The sequence below is a fragment of the Mirounga angustirostris genome, unplaced genomic scaffold (assembly GCF_029215605.1).
Source record: "Mirounga angustirostris isolate CCGP_5_RB_7025 unplaced genomic scaffold, mMirAng1.0.hap1 SCAF_10, whole genome shotgun sequence".
Classification (NCBI taxonomy): domain Eukaryota; kingdom Metazoa; phylum Chordata; class Mammalia; order Carnivora; family Phocidae; genus Mirounga; species Mirounga angustirostris.
Genome location: NW_026991718.1, coordinates 30408494 through 30425453, shown reverse-complemented (window position 1 = coordinate 30425453; position 16960 = coordinate 30408494). Strand labels below are relative to the sequence as shown.

Genomic DNA, 16960 nt, shown 5'->3' with positions numbered 1-16960 from the left:
CTTGTGTGTTTTAAAAATTTCTATCTGACCAAAAAAGAAAATATACTTTATATATATACATACATATATAAAAATAAATACATGTTGTAAATATAAAATAAATATATATTTATATAAAATAAATAAATATTTATCCCCATGTTGTTTTCCCGCTCCTGATCTCTGGCCCTGAGGGTCAGCAAGAGTAACATAGCTTCCATGGACCGGAACACTGTCTTAAAGCCCCAAGATGCATTTAATAGGAATTAATGCAAACCTCATTCTTAGTTTTTTTTTAAAAAAAATTGATTGCCTAAGGGCACTTAAAGGCTCAGAATGGTATCAAGTCTTATAATGAAAGCTGAAGACTTTGGTTGATCACCAGCCTAGTATGGGCACAACAGTGGAATGCAGATTTTTAAAACAGTACAAAAACCTTAGTTTGCGTTAAAAGGAACACTGAGTCTTCTGGGAAGTAACTGCGTCCCTCTGGGTTGGACAGGATGTCACCCACACCTTTGGGGGTATGGTGTTCGGTTTCAGGTACGCACTTAAGCATATTGAAGGACTACATTGTCTAGAAGGCACAGACAAGCTGGATAAAGCTCTAGAAACCCAGAATGACTTGAGGAGCTGGAGCCTTTCTTGGTTGATGAAAGGATGGCTCTGTGGCAGTGTAACAGCCATCTTCAAACACGTGAAGGACTGTTACATGAAAGGACATTAGTCTTGCTTCATGTCTCTCCGAAGGGTAGCTCTAAGTTCAGCAGAAGACAAGAATGTTCACTCCAGATTCTTTGGTAACGTTGGAAAGAACCTTCTAACATCTGGAGCTTTCTAACCCGAGCAGTCCACCAACAGGCCAGGCGACGGCTGAGAAATGAATACTCCCCTTGGAGAACAGAAAAATCCCGCGGGGGTTGATGGTCAAAAAGCCAATGTATAATTATCCAGCCCTCGCGTTCCCTTTTGGGAATGGGCAGGGGAGGGATAACCACGTAAGTTATTTAACTGCCCAATATTTTCTTAAGCCCTGCATATGACTGCAGTTTTCGACCTGAAGTTTTGTCCCTTTGAGGAAAGAGAAGAAAACCTGTTAAGGAAAACAGATCTAACCCTAAATGCTAAGAGGTTCATGGAGTAAAAGAAGACTGGAATCTGGATCCTCAACCAAGAATCCAACCCAGATCTGGAAGCTGTACCAGTCAGCAGCCCACGGCTAGACACTGATTTCGCTGAACCCCAATGTACATTTTTGTTTGGTGGTTGCACTTTACTTATTGTTGCTTTATGCATTTTCTTGGTAACCTGGTAAATATTCAGTTTTAGGAAACAAAAATGAAAAACAATATCCTTCATCTGCCTAAAGGTTTTCTCTGCTTGACCGAAGTTAGGACATTTAAGCTGCATAAAAGCCGCCGATGGCTCTGTTCTCAGATTGCATCTTCCTGCTTCTGTCAGTTTCCTTCCTCCTCTGCCTTCTTTCTTCCCCTTGCTCTGCATTTTTCCTTCTTTCCTGCCTCCTGTTCTCTCCCCTTCCCCCTTTCCTTGGGTCCGTCCTTGCCTCACGTCACCTGCATTCTGTTGACCAAAGTAGTGGACAGCAGGCTTAGTTCCACTGTGAGAATGGTGAATTTCAGGAACTGGGTGGCTGGTAGTAAAAACTCAGGGAACAAAGGTACAGAAGCAACCTCAGACCTTGGCGTCCCTTCCCTTCCTTTGGATCATCACCGTCCTGAGTTAGTGATTGCTTCCCCCCACAAACACGGAACAGGAGAGTCCCGTTGGGTGGGAGACTACCCTAACCATCACTGGGTTCTCTGCTAGCCCCAGCCTTTGATATTTTGCCCCTTTTTCTTTTCTTAGTTGTTCTATCTCCCTGATCTCTTTTCTTACTTTCTTCACTCCTCTTCTCTGTTCTCCTCTACCCCTAACTCTTTACTGTCTGGGGAGAGAGAAAAGGTGGGCAGGAGGATGGAGAGAGAGAGAGAAGGAGACAAAGGAGAGCAGAGACGGTGGTCGCTCCAGAAAGGACAGAGGTCTTGGAGGGAATGCAGGTGACGTGAGGCAAGGACAGACCCAAGGAAAGGGAGAAGGGGAGAGAAGGGGAGGCAGGAAAGAAGGAAAAATGCAGAGCAAGGGGAAGAAAGAAGGCTGAGGAGGAAGGAAACTGACAGAAGCGGGAAGAAGCAATCCGAGAACCACGCCATTGGTGGCTTTTATGCAGCGCGGGGAAATGGTAAGTGGCTTATCTCCTGGAAACAAGACACAGTGGGACCAGGGGCAGAGGCTGTTTACATACTATATTCCTTTCACTTTCAAAAGGACTTGAAGGAGATCAAAAACCCAGTACACTTAGAGCATTCAAAGAGCAAGGACAGCAAAGAAGGGAAGGGGCAAATCAGAGAGGAAACTGGGGAAAACCATCCCCGTTGAGCACGTCCATACGTTCTCCTAGCCCAGAACTCCAGGAGCTGCAACAGATGAAGGAGCCCCATGGACACGCCAATCCCCGGTTCTTGTCACTGTCCTTTCTCATAAGAGATTTTCAATCAAAACTGAGGAGACAATGTTAGATCATAATGTCAGGGAGATAATTCCTTCTCATGCTCCTAGTTTCTATTCTCAGTAACTTTTAATTTTTTTTGAGTAACTTTTAATTTTGATACAATTTCAAACTTACAGACATGTCGCAAGAACATCACAAGGAACTCTCCTTTACCCAAATTCTCCAATTATGGACATTTTACCATATTTGCTTTATGATTTTCATCTCTCTCTCTCTCTGTCTCTCTCTCTCCCCCTCCTTCCCTCCCTCCCTCTCTGTTTTCTTGAACTATTTGAGAGTATGTTGCAAACGCGGATGCCCATTCACTTCTAAATACACATGAAAGTATTCTGGTGGGAAACTGGAATAATCCAGTGTAGCTTTGTGGCTTTCATGAATACCAGACTATATGGAAAGAGCTTAGTGGGGCAGAGCTTAGTGGGGCGCTCGGGTCAGAAGGAGAGGAGGGCTAAGAAAATGGTCTTAAGCTGCACTGATTTAGAAGTGACCATTTTCTTGGGTTTATTCAGGTCAATAAAATTAGCAAAATCTTCCAAAGCAAAGCTGTTCCCTATGCTTTACATGGAATTGAAAAAACATCAATTGTTCACATCAAGTAAAAAAAAAAAAAATGAAAGGGGTTATGGCTTTGGTAGGTAACACTCCGGGCTCCAATGTCCTCATCTAAGAGCTCTCAGGACCACTACTACTGAATACAAAGGCAGAGAACCCAGAGGATCACCGCCAGCGCCCACGGTGCTTTGTCTCTCACTGAAGGAATCTTTGTCGATTCTAAAACACACTGAAAATGTTTTTAACCTCTGGGAAATTAGACTATGTCTTATTAATCGGTGGCATAATTAGAAATGGCAGCCCCCTGTGTTTACATTAATGCATAAAACAACAGTGCATCCACAAATGATAACTTCTTAGATTAGATGAAATAAGAAAGATTTGTTAGCTCTGTGCTTCTTAGCCTGTGTGGACCAGGAGGAAGGAAGCAGAATCAAGTCAGGTGGGGCACAGGGTTTTGATGTTACCTGCTAAGAATCCTCTTCCCAGCACATGATCTGTAGCTTCCTACTACTCCTCTCTCTGCCATACTCTCAGTCGCCTGGGACACTTGCTGTATCCCGACTGCTATTTCTCTGCCTGCTATCATGGGTCTGATGATGGATTCTTGCGCATCCTATATGTCAAAGACTTGCGAGAGACTGTTGACTTTACTCCTCTCTCCGCTCAGTGCATGTGCATATGTGTGTTTGGAGGGGGTTGGGAGAGCACGGTGTGCAGCCGCAAAATTGACATTATGCTGGAGGATTATGCCAGAGGGAAAGCCCATCAAGAAAACCGACTTCTAGCCTGATGACATAAGGGCTGACTTTCCTGGCTATTGGCTCCAGGTGTAACGCATCTATCTGATTTGCTGATTTAAAATGACGATGAAGGGGGAGGCTGGGTGGCTCAGTCCATTAAGCATCTGACTCTTGATTTCGGCTCAGGTCATGATCTTAGGATTGTGAGATGGAGCCCCATGTTGGGCTCCACGCTAAGTGCAGAGTCTGCTTGTCCCTCCCCCTACCCCTCCGCCCTCCCTCCCCCAACCCAAATAAATAAATAAAATATAAACAAAACAAAATGATGATGATGATGACAATAGGTTTGGGGTATAGGAGTGATGGACAGAAGTGAGATACATGAGGACTGAGGGGGCTTTTATCTCTGGCTTCGTAGCATGTTCTCTCTTCCCACATACCTCTTTTCCTGATATCAGACCTAGACTGTTGGCCACAGGGTGGCCTGATGCTGGCCTGGCGTGTCAGAGTCCTTCCAGGGTCTTGTATAATGACCTTGGAAGAGAGACACTCTCTTTTTCTTGGGGTGGTTCATTTGGGGCTGCCTCTGGCCAGCTTTCCCAGCACATAAGGAGAGTCTCCAGAACAAAGCCCAAGCAGAGACCGGCATAACAGAGATAGGGGAGAGCAGCCCCAGATCCTTCCATCCTGTAAGGTACCACAGTTACCCTTCTCTGCACATGAGCCAGTGCATTCCTGGTCTGCTTAAACAAGCTTGTGCTCAATTTCTGGTCTTTGGAATCAGTATAATATAAGGTATTTTAAACCTCCACTTTAAACTCTCTCTCTAGCTTAGCTGTTCTTTTGAAAGTTATTTGCACCACATAATTCAAGTTTGGGATCTGGGAGGGCGAAATGCCCATATCCTGTGCTGTTGACTGAAAGGAGATCCCAGGGCCTTAAATACTACTGGCTTTGGTTGAGAAGTTGTGTTGGTAACTAAAGAGCCTGGTGTGGATTCTCACTAGCAAGGGGGCCCTGCCTTGAGCTGGGTCGGGGGTCCCCACGGGCCACCTAGGATTTACCCTACGTCTCTGTCCAGTACCAGATGGATCCTCCACCACAAAGTCTGAGAGAATCTGAGACCTGCAAATTCTGAAGAAGCTGTTATCATAGCCGGTCATTTGGGTTTGTCATAATCGATAAGGACCTGCCTTTTTGACAGCATGGGCCCAACTGGTTACTCTGCTTTTTAGAGCATGTCCTAGAACAAGAGCTGAGCCCAAGGCACCATAGCTTGGCGGATATGCTTAAATTATTGTCTATGGGGCGCCTGGGTGGCTCAGTTGGTTAAGCGACTGCCTTCAGCTCAGGTCATGATCCTGGAGTCCCGGGATCGAGTCCTGCATCGGGCTCCCTGCTTGGCAGGGAGTCTGCTTCTCCCTCTGACCCTCCTCCCTCTCATGCTCTCTGTCTCTCATTCTCTCTCTCAAATAAATAAATAAAAATCTTTAAAAAAAATTATTGTCTATGGCAAGCGGGCATGCATCTAGTTTATCTAAAAATTATACAGCATTATTCAGGAATTATTAACAAGAGAGCTTAGGAATAGCCTTGGGTTATACTTTTGAAAACAGTAACGTACTCGATTTAAAGGCAACCCCCATTTGCTCTGTTTCTGGTAGGGATGCTGGGATAGAGGCTTTCAGGAATGTTTGATGGCTCAGAATTGGCATAAGCCCACAGACAATTCCCATCTATTAAATTAACGCCTACTGAGAGATTGATGCGTGCAGTCGTCTTGAACTGAATTATTAGGCAAGGTCTTGCTAAAGCTGGATATTGTAAGGTTATGAAACTCATTTCAAAGGATGTGCAGGCCAACACAGCTCTGGGAAACCAATGCTTATTTACCTAGTTGCTCAAAAATAGCTTCATCATGGATTTGCTCCATTACAGTGTATGAAATCATTTTCAGAGAACCTCTCAAAAACTGCTGAACGGAGACTTTTACAAAAAGCATTTTCTTATCGGGTCAGATGTTTTATTGTTGGTTTCAGTCTCTCACTGAAGGTGTCTCTTTTCAGACACCTCTTTAGGCTTCTTTAAAATTTAACCACTTATTTCCAGGTCAGCTATGAGGCATAGCCCACAGGCCTCCCTCATCCAATTTTATTGCAAAAGGTGACCACACTATTTCTTCTTTCTGATCCTCAGAGTCCTCACTTCTGTAAACAAAAACAACTATTTAAAAAAATTCTTCCAGCTGAATTTTTTTTTTTTTAAAGGCAGTCAGGAAAGATAGCGTTTGTGCTTTTTTCATCTGAGGATTTCCTTCCACACAAACGGGTACGATGGATCTAGAATGGGACTCAGGGGGTTCAAATTCTGGCTTCACCTCTTGATAGCTGGTAAGAAGTGGGAAGGGGAGAAAACCATCAAGCATTTCAATCACTTCCTTGAAAAGAGAAATCATTAAATAAAATCTTAAAAAAAAGAGAGAAATCATTTAAGATTATATTGTACTTTTTTTTTTAAATTTTTACTTTTTAGAGAGGGAGAAAGAGAGGGGTGGAGGAGCAGAGGGAGAGAGAGAGAATTTTAAGCAGGCTCCACGCCCAGCGGGGGGGTGGACATGGGGCTCAATCTCACAAGCCGCAGATCATGACCTCAGCCGAAATCAAGAGTCTGAGGCTCAACAGACTGAGCCACCCAGGCGCCCCAAGATTATACTGTATGACTGTAATTGTATTGCAGTGTGTGTGATCTTCGTTAAGTCACATAACCTCTCCGAACACCAGTTTCCACATCTGTAAACTGAGAAGCAACAGAACAATAGAGATGTCTAGCATGGGTAATACTCAAAGCGCAGAGTTGTCACGTGTTAAGCGCCCAACTTTTATATTGACGCTTGAGGATCCCAGAGGCCCGGAGATACAATTCCAGCATGGGCAACTACCATACATCCCACCCTTCCCCGGGCTCGCCTTTTCCCCAGCCTTGCGGAGAAGACCTTTGCTCCCCAGGGGCTTGCCAATGCTTTGTACCAGCCTGTAAGGAAGGGCGCAGCCGGCCGGGGAAGCTACCGGGGCGCGAGCACCTCCGGCTTCCCCCCTTCGAAGGAAGCGTCCCCATCTCGAGTTCACAGCGCCCACATCCGCCCCCGGATGGGGTGGTCAAGGGCGTCCGCCTCGGTGGCCAGCCGGGGTGCGGCCGTGCGTGCGCCGCGGAGGGTGGTGGCGGCCGGCACCCCGCCCTGGGCCGCCGCCCCCGCCGCCTCGGCGTGGCAGGTGCCGTGAGAAGCGCCCAAGGATATGACCAGAGCCCAAGACTTTCCAGAAGCCGCGCACGCAAAGCCCTGCTCTGCACGCAAGGGGGAGGGACAGCTGAGGAAACTTCGACCCGATAAAATTGATAGGCGCGAGGAGAACGGCCTCCTGCTCCTCCTCCCCCTCGTCCCTCCCTCCGGGATCACCAGAGCGCCGTCCCTCCGCTCCTCGCCGCGCGTTCGCCCCAGCTTGGCTCCCGGCTCTGGGCCGCCGAGGGTCCCGGACGCGGCCAGCGCGACCCCGCGCGGGGCAGTGGGCGGCACCACCTGGGGGGTTGCGAAGCGGGAAACCTCGCGACCAGCTGCGCGCGGCCAGCACCGGCCTTTGTGTGCAAAGCGCGGCCGGGGCCCGGGGTCTGGGAGCGGAGTCTTACGGGGATTCTTGATCTCGCTGCGCGAGGGGGAAGCAGAACTTTGCGCGCCAAACAGCCTCATTTGTTTGCACGGAAGTTCCAATAAATAAAACAACTAGGGATGCTGTAAAAGGCAAGCGCCGCCACCACCCGGCATTCCGCGTTCCCAAACCGACAGGTTCCCTCTCTCGGCCCGGGCGCCCAACAAGCCCGAGCGGGTTTGTCTCGGGGACGGAGCTCAGTCGCCGAGAGGGAAGGGGGGTCGTGCGCTCCGGGCGGGGGGCGCGCTCCCACGGAGAGCGCCGCGGGACCCGCAGGTTCTGTTCCCAGCGCGCTTCCGGGAAACTGCGGCTTCGATGGGGAGCCACAGATTAAGTGTGGTTTTGCGGCAAACGGGAAATTCACACCGCAGCTTCTAGCAAAGCCGCCAGCCACTGCGCCCAGGCCGTCGGGAGAATCGCGGCCGTTTAGCGTGACCGCGGAGCCCGGCGACCGGGGTCGGGGTCTGAGCCGCTGGAAGCGAGCCGGCGCCCCGCCCCTCGCAAGCCCCGCCCCGCCAGGTTCGGCCGTCTCCTCCCCCCACCCTCCGCAGACCTTAAAAGCCGGGCGGGATGGCGCGTTTTGACTCCGGCGTGACTGCGTGCAAACGGGCCACGCCTCGGCGACACCAGCTGTCAGAGACACGCGGGGGTCCTGAGGGCTGGGAATTGGCCGCACTCGTTGACCCCCAGTCTCAGTCCGCACTCTGAGAAAACCCTCGCTTTGCCGAGGCCCCCGGTATAGCGGGGCTCGGCAAAGGAGACACCCTTCTCGGTCCCCAGCCCAATCCCAGCGCCCCTGGCTCGGACGACGTCTAGAGGCCCCAGAGTGGGTGCTCAAGCTCCCAGAGCAGCAGGTGTCCAGGCGAGGCCTCCGATTTCCTGGAGACGTCTTGCCCTCCACAAAGGCCCCGGGCCGATTTCGGAGCCATGCATCCCGCGCCGCTGGAGACCGCGCCACCTCGCAGGTCAGTCTGTCCGCGGGGCCGCCTTCCCGCGGCCTTACCGGGCCGGGGTGGTAGGCACTGGGAGGGAACTGAGCGCCTCCGTCTTGATGCCCTCCGGGTTGTCCCCGAATTGCTGGAACCGTTACGGAGCTGGGGGTTGAGGTGGGGACGGAGAGTCCGGGGCACAGAGAGGTGGAAACGCGCTCTTTCCCGTCTCCTTCGAGGAATGGGTTTGGGATGGGAAGAAGCGTCCTCTGCTGCTTCCCCAGTGAGCCCGCCCTGACCTACGCGCGACCTCCTCCCTTCCCAACAGCGCACCGTAGCCGGACGCCAGGGGTGGGGGCGTGGGGCGCCCGCTTCTTTCTCTGCACACCTGAGCGTCTCGCCTCCGCCCTTCTCCCTCCAGCATGGCCACCAGCCTCGGTGCCGACGCTCCCCTGCAGCCGAGCGCGCTGTCGTCCCAGCAGACCACGCTCCTGCTGCTCCTTTCGGTGCTGGCCGCCGTGCACGTGGGCCACTGGCTGCTGCGGCAGCGGCGGCGGCAGCCGGGCTCCGCGCCGCCCGGCCCGTTTGCGTGGCCGCTGATCGGAAACGCGGCGGCGATGGGCCCGGCGCCGCACCTCTCGTTCGCGCGCCTGGCGCGGCGCTACGGCGACGTCTTCCAGATCCGCCTGGGCAACTGCCCCGTGGTGGTGCTGAACGGCGAGCGCGCCATCCGCCAGGCGCTGGTGCAGCAGGGCGCCGCCTTCGCCGACCGGCCGCGCTTCGCTTCCTTCCGCGTGGTGTCCGGCGGCCACAGCCTGGCTTTCGGCCCGTACTCGCAGAGCTGGAAGGTGCGGCGGCGCGCGGCGCACAGCACCATGCGGGCCTTCTCCACGCGCCAGCCGCGCAGCCGGCGCGTCCTCGAGGGCCACGTGCTGGGCGAGGCGCGGGAGCTGGTGGCGCTGCTGGTGCGCGGCAGCGCGGGCGGCGCCTTCGTGGACCCGCGGCCGCTGACCGTGGTGGCCGTGGCCAACGTCATGAGCGCCGTGTGCTTCGGTTGCCGCTACAGCCACGACGACGCCGAGTTCCGCGAGCTGCTCAGCCACAACGAGCAGTTCGGGCGCACGGTGGGCGCGGGCAGCTTGGTGGACGTGCTGCCTTGGCTGCAGCGCTTCCCCAACCCCGTGCGCACCGCCTTCCGCGAGTTCGAGCAGCTCAACCGCAACTTCAGCAACTTCGTCCTCGACAAGTTCCTGAGGCACCGCGAAAGCCTGCAGCCCGGGGCCGGCCCGCGCGACATGATGGACGCCTTCATCATCTCGGCGGGAACCGAGGCGGCGGAGGGCTCGGAGGACGGCGGCGCGCGGCAGGACCTGGAGTACGTGCCGGCCACTGTCACCGACATCTTCGGCGCCAGCCAGGACACGCTCTCCACCGCGCTGCAGTGGCTGCTCGTCCTTTTCACCAGGTAAAGCCTCCAGCAGGCGTGGGCCGGGCCTTCCTTCCCTCCCCTGTAAAAGACGGAGCGGGACTAGGATATGCTGAGGTCGCGGCGAACGCCCAGGGTTTGGGGTTCTGCGCCAGAACCTCTCGAAGGTTCTGCACCTCTCGAAGCTGAGATCGCGGCGCGAAAGCTCAGCTCGGGAAGGAAGGCAGAGTGCGGGCCGAGACCGCGCGCGCACCCAACCCAGCCGGGCCCCGACCGCCCGCGTCTTTGACCTTGTCGCTCGCTACCTCTCCAACTGGGGACAAATTTGTGAGAGCCCCCTGAAAGGCAAGATCTTCTAAGTGTCCGCAGATCAGCCCCGATCTCTGCCTCCTTGGCACAGCAGAAGCAAAATTGGCACGGTTCCGAAAGAAAGGGTAACGGGCAATTTGTTCAATAAACACAGCAGCGAATCGGCTCGGCGAGTCCCGGGCGCAGATCAGAGGCCGCCCAGCCCCGGCGTTGCCAGCCAGCCGCGCGTCCGGGCTCTGTTCCCGGGCGGAGGGAGCGCTCGGAGGCCGGCCCCGCCCGCGCTTACCCGGCACGGAAGCTTTAGGAAGGCGGCCAGAAATTAGCAGGTTGTGCTGGGTTTACGAAACCGCCGCGCTAGTTGTGTTAGTAGCGTCCGGGTAAAGAAAATCGCAGAAGCAGTCAGTTTTACCGAGCGCACAGCGGCGCCTCGGAAGGCAAACAGGGTATCCAGGGGGCGCCTGCGGACGGACTTTTCTGGTCCCCGGGCCCGGCTCGGTTGGCAGGCTGGTCGGCAGTGCCCACCTGGATTACGATCGCAGACCTCTGGGAAGCTCTACACGCAGGACGCAAACGGGTTGCTGGTATAGGGTGTTGCCAGACTTAGAAAATAAAAAAGAAAATTCACACAGGACATGCTCTTGCTAAACGATTAACCATCGTTTATCTGAAATTTAGATTTAACAGAGCAGCCTGTTTTTGTCTGGGAACCCTGCTCCAGAGGCACATGGCTCCCTCAAGGCACATCTTGGTTGCCTTGAGAGACCTGAAGTCCTGGTTGGTACCATTTCTTGGCGCAGAAGGAAGCGGCGGGGGATGCTGAATTTGCTGGCAATCCAGACATGGGAAGGCAAAGACTGCTTCTTTTCTTATTAGAATCCTGCAACCTCTATGTCCTTAGATCCTGTGCAACTACTTTTATCAGTGGAATTTTTTGTATATTTAACAACTGCTTTTCAGTATTAAGAGCACAGAAACACATATGGGCAATGAGCAGAAATCAAATACAAAGAAGTCAATAATAGATCGGGAAAAGACATCCCAAAAGGAGATCAGTAGGTCCTTTGCATCCCACCAGAAGCATATCATCTTTTGAAACCGTCTTTTTTTTTTTTTTTTTAAATCAGAAACTGAATTGGGCAGCAAAAGTAAATTAAACAATTTTGGAGTCACTTTCAATTCAATATAGCTGATGAATACGTTTTTCTTCTTTTTAGTGAAAAGACAGTATGACAGAGGTTGGCAAATTACACTACCCATTTTTGTATGTAAGTTTCTTAGCAAGATACAGCCATGCCCGTTCATTTATGTATTGTCTGTGGCTGCCTTCCTAGCACAAGGCAGAGCTGGATAGTTGTGACGGGGGGTTGGTCAGCAAAGCCTAAAATATTTACTATCTGGCCTTTCATGAAAAAGTTTGCAGACCCCTGAAGTATGATGTTCATGAAGCAGTTTTTTAAATCACCCATAATTTCATACCATACATGTTTAAGTTTTTTTCAGAGATGCAATAATTTTTTACTTTTTTTTTTAACTTCTGACGTTTTCACTTATTGTAATGGACATTTCCCTGTCTTTTAAACTTTATTTTAGTGATTTTTGATGGCTCCCTAGTATTTTTGTCATAATATCCCCATTATTTTTGATCACTTCTTTTAATAGTGTTGATTGCATTTTTAAAATTTCAGCTGTTGTTGTAGTTATATATTTTTGTACCTGTTGTTTCCTGCACATACATTTCTAGGCATGGATTACTGGGTTTAAAAAGAGTGGGGAGGAGTTATCCTTCTGCATCTTGCTTTGTACTCAGATTTTGTTTTCCAAAAAGACAGTACTTTTGTATTGCCAACAGTGAATAAGCATTACAGCCTGTACCATCATCTCTTGAATGCTGGGAATTTCCTTTTATGTTTAGAAGATGTGTAGCTTTATCTATCAGGATACCAATTTGTGTGAAGTGAGAGGAGTGTATGTGCTAGAATTATCCTGGGAGATGAAAGAAAAAAAGGATCCACTTTTGGGGCTGCTTTTTTACCTTTGTGGGTCCTGGGTGCTCTTGCCTCTATAGACAGCTTACCCCATAAGAGATTTTTAATGACATTTATTACTAATTGGAATAAAGATAAATATATTAAAATTACATATTAAAACATTTTCTTTGACCTAATAGTTCTTCTTCTTCTTCTTTTTTTTTTTTTTTTTTTTGATTTTGAATGAAATGAAAACATTTTCATGGGCCCCTGGAAAGTTTTGTGGGTTCTTGTGCTCATGGAGAAGTTGGCTTTGTCCGTTAGGAGCTTTTTCAGGCTAGAAAACTTAAGACTGTTTTTGACTTACGAAAGGAAAGAGAGCATTAGCCAGGTGAGGCTTATTCCAGGAAATGTAACTATTAGTTTATTCATCCTGTAATTTAGTGAGAAATTAGGAAGCTGTTTGGGATTCTTTTCTTTTAGGGGGGCTGGTAGTGTTAATTCAGCCACTGATTCAGATAAAGAAGGTGAAATTAAAATGGTCATGTGCTTTCTAGACGAAAGAAGGATTCGTTTTCCTCACTTATTTTCTCCTGCGTTAACAACCCAACAGGTATCCTGAAGTGCAGGCTCGGGTCCAGGCCGAACTGGATCAAGTCGTGGGTAGAGACCGGCTACCCTGCCTGGATGACCAGCCCAACCTGCCCTACGTCATGGCCTTTCTTTATGAAGCCATGCGCTTCTCCAGCTTCGTGCCCGTCACCATTCCTCACGCCACCACCACCAGCACCTCTGTCTTGGGCTACCACATTCCCAAGGACACGGTGGTTTTTGTTAACCAGTGGTCTGTGAATCATGACCCAGTGAAGTGGCCTAACCCAGAGGACTTTGATCCGGGCCGGTTCTTGGACAAAGACGGCTGCATCGACAAGGACCTGGCCAGCAGCGTGATGATTTTTTCCGTGGGCAAACGGCGGTGCATTGGGGAAGAGCTTTCCAAGACGCAGCTGTTTCTCTTCATTTCCATCCTGGCTCACGAGTGCAATTTCAAGGCCAATCCAGACGAACCCTCGAAGATGGATTTTAATTACGGTCTGACCATTAAACCCAAGTCATTTCGAATCAACGTCACTCTCAGAGAGTCCATGGAGCTCCTCGATAGTGCTGTCCAAAAGTTTCAAGCCGAGGAAGACTGCCAGTGAGAAGCCACAAAGAAGCGAGCTCGAATTTTAGAAGTACTCAAGGCGGGGGGATGGGGAGTAGACTTTGCTAGCTCCTCGGCGCCACTTTCTCAGCCTCTAGAGTGAGCATAAACCAACTGACCGGCAGATGATGCGCTTCACACATGTGCTCAGAGGAGCGCTGGGCTCTGAAGGAGCTCGTGGAAGGGTTTTGGAGCCAAAGAATTAAATGACCGAGTGAAGAAGAGTTTCAGTGACCATGCCTCCGTGGGTGGGGTCCGAGATGGATGATCCGCTGCTGAAATCTGCCCCGTAGGAAAATCGTAGTAAGCAAAGTTTTAGAATATATTGTTGAATATGCAAAGGCAAATAAGTTCAGTGTAAGACATGGGATTGAGGGTGATAAGGGAAAAGGGTAAAGACCAGAAATTCCTTTCTCACCTCTTCAGTGAAAAATAGTTTAGGGAGGCTGTAGTATCTAGGGATGGATTTGTCTTTTTGCCTAGTGATATGCTTTCTCTTTTTTTTGCATAAATCATAAAGTCATTTGCTTATAAAGAAATTAATAGTGTGGTTGATTCAGTGATTATAGTAGGCTTCAATGATTTATCAGGAATTTTAAAGTGTAAGTTGTTAAATTGTAAAAAAATTCTAAGCCGAAATCATACCTCTGTTGTTGCCAAAGTACAGAATTTCAATGATGAGAAAAAAAAAAAAAAAGGATTTACCAGCCCAGCTAAGCTTTACAGTATATGATTATAATGCACTGATTTCAGGAAGTTTCATAGGTTAAAAAAGTCACCAAATACTAGTCAATATATTTACATATATAATTATTCATAAGCAATATGTATTAGTTAGTAGATTATTAAATAGTATTAGCTATTTTGGTTAAGAAAAGTTTGAATAATGTACACTTTTCCAAAAGAAAGACCAATCAAAAAGTACAGTTCAACCAATTTGGGCTCAAATACATGAAATGATCCTATTTTAACATGATGGAAACCAAGGTAAAGCGAAGTCCATTCTCTCATCTGCAACTTGAATGAGAACTAAAAAGTCTCAAAATTGGATCTCTAAGATGTGTTCCTTATTACTTTACAACATATTTTCTAAAATTATATTCATAATCTAGAATCTTTTTGTGAAATCGATGTAGTTAATATGTTACAATTCCAAACTCTTGGCATGCTTAAATTTTAATTAGATTTTAAAGCCATTCTGATTGTTGAGTTCCAGTTGAAGTTACTGGAAATCTGACCATTAGCCTGGGCAAGGCAGAGAAATTTAACCTGTGTCTGCCTGATGAGTAGGGGAAAATGCAATGAATTATCTAGATGTTCTCTTTATTAGAGAACCAGGGGGGAGATTCCCATCATGATAGGCCTAGGTTCTTAAATGATTTTTTAAAAAATAGTGTTCATGTCTGTGTTTTGGAAAGTCAGAGTCAGAAGGTAGTGTTAGGAGGCTGTTTTGAGGATTGCATCACGTTCCATTGGAGCCCCTCAGATCGGGCGCGCTGTTCAGGATGCCCGGCCCGGTGAGCAGTCACTTTGGTAACTGTGAAAACCTGAAGCCTGAATGGAATACATATGTTCCATTTATGTAAAGAGCCTGAAAACCTTAAAACACACACACACACACACACACAAATGCATGATGGAAGATGGCAAAAGTTCAAAGTAAAGGTTGGAGCTTTAACTTCCATTGCATGTGAACTTGCAGAGGAAGGTGTACCATGTCCTGAAAGCTTACTGCTTCTTACATTCTGTTAAGCTTTTTGGACTCTCTTAATCAAAATTACAAAGGGAAGAGTGTCTGATGGCTGTGCGTAGGGGTGGTGAGAAAAGAGAGGAAAAGGAAGAAATATGGTTAAGCTTTTCCCCACTCATTCCAAATTAATTCATCTGAAGCACAAAATTTGAAATACGAACATTTAGAAAAATGTTTTGTGGGCCAACGTTAAATCCCAAGCAGACTTTAAAAAAATCTACAACACAGAAGATCACTTTTGTAATTTGGAATTCTTTTATTAAACATTTCGTATAATTTTAGTCAATAAGATCTCATAGCTCTACCTCTTGAGGATGTAGAACTGTGTCAGTATTTTTAAAGGCACCAAAGCCAACTATAGAAATCGGGCTTACTCACTACATTTAAATTTTTTTTGTCACCAGGTCTTCGAAAACGTGATTACCCTCCACCCCTAAGCAGGGCCGAGACAGGAATTTTAGGCTGCCCTAGCCCACTTACTCTGAGACATGTGTGGTACCAAGAGTAATCATGTACCAATCTGGATGCCTCATTAAGTCAACCAAGTCCAGATGTGCTAGAATCTGTTTGTACGGATGTAGGCTCAGTTTGTCTGGGACTTCTGGCAATGGAGAAGCTGTGCTTATATAGGAAGTGAGGTGGGCTCTTGGAGGCTGCCTGGCTTATTTAAATACAACTAGGTTATTCTGTATTTTATAATCTAGTTAAAGGAAGGAAAGCAAAACCCAAAACAGACAAATACAAATAACCAAACTTGGAGGCTACAATAATCCAGCTACTGGTTTAATCAGAAAACCTTATTTTATTTCTTCCAGAGAAAGAATGTATTTGCTGGTCACTATTGTAGTCAGAATATCTACTCCAGGTTATGATGATAGTTAAAGTATATTGTTTCTTAAATGCTTCCTTTATATACTGAAGCTTTGACTTTGCAAGAAGATTACTTTTTTCCAAACAAAAAGATGTCTCAGGTTTGTTTTGTGGGTTACCTGAAAGCTTTTTTTTTTTTCTTCTCTGAAAGCTTTCACGTCTCAGAACTTAGCCTTCACCTGTGAAATGCTATTATGTCCTTAATATTCCCTTATTAGATCTATATTAGATCAAGTAGGTGCATAGCATTTATATGAATTTGTATGTTCTTAGCTATGACACACTGTGTGGTACTTTAGTAGATGTTTATAGCTCAACGATAACTTTTTATTTAACCTTTTCTTATTTTTGTATTTTATCATGTTTGCTTTTAACATGTACAGAGCAACCATCATATATAGTTGTAACTGCAATACGTTTTGGTGACACAGCATTAACATGTATCTTTTACTATTTCATATACCAGATTAAAAACATTCTGTATCTGTAATTACCTATAACTGGACACCATTACCAAAATAATAAAAATCACTTTCATAATCTTGTTACAAAGTTTTACTTTATGTTGTGGCTAATATGCTACATTTTTTTCAGCATGCATCCATTCATTTCAACTACTACTTATAAGTGCTTGAATTAAAATGTTGCATTGTAAACATTTTATTTGGTCATTTGACATTTTAGGCTGCTTCCTTTTTTTTTTTTTAAAATAGGCTTTCAGCGTTCAGTTTCCTATCAAATTCCTGATCTCTATATCTTTGAGTTTATGAGAACCAACACAGAAGTTAAATTTCAGTGGCAAACACCTAGCAAAGTGGGAGTTGATTTTTAATTTTGAAAGACTGACTAGACTGAGACTTTTAAGACCCCGACCTTTTATTTTTGCTTCATCTAAAAAATGCAGGATGCGCTCCCACCCCTCAGCAGCACGCCAGTCCTTTCTTTTAGTACTTCATTCATT

At 47.6% G+C, this 16960-nt stretch overlaps 1 protein-coding gene across 2 annotated transcripts; it reads left to right on the top strand.

Annotated features, from left to right (window-relative positions):
- Positions 1-7264: 7264 nt before the first annotated feature.
- Positions 7265-16541, top strand: LOC123850994 (cytochrome P450 1B1). Of its 2 annotated transcripts, none has more exons than XM_064572129.1 (3): positions 7265-8509; positions 8802-9938; positions 12789-16541. In XM_064572129.1, the coding sequence occupies exons 2-3, from the start codon at positions 8896-8898 to the stop codon at positions 13375-13377; spliced, it is 1632 nt and encodes a 543-aa protein (XP_064428199.1). In that variant the 5' UTR covers positions 7265-8509; positions 8802-8895; the 3' UTR covers positions 13378-16541. The 2 variants fall into 2 exon arrangements, with proteins under 2 accessions (XP_064428199.1, XP_045740394.1); XM_045884438.3 differs by having other exon boundaries at positions 7266-8509; positions 8895-9938.
- The last annotated feature ends 419 nt before the right edge of the window (positions 16542-16960 follow it).

Excerpts from the sequence above, each read along its gene's own strand:
- LOC123850994 (XM_045884438.3), top strand. The coding sequence starts at position 8,472 with ATGCATCCCGCGCCGCTGGAGACCGCGCCACCTCGCAG. Across the intron at positions 8,510-8,894 it reads GAGACCGCGCCACCTCGCAG|CATGGCCACCAGCCTCGGTG; the intron begins GTCAGTCTGTCC and ends TTCTCCCTCCAG. Across the intron at positions 9,939-12,788 it reads CTGCTCGTCCTTTTCACCAG|GTATCCTGAAGTGCAGGCTC; the intron begins GTAAAGCCTCCA and ends ACAACCCAACAG.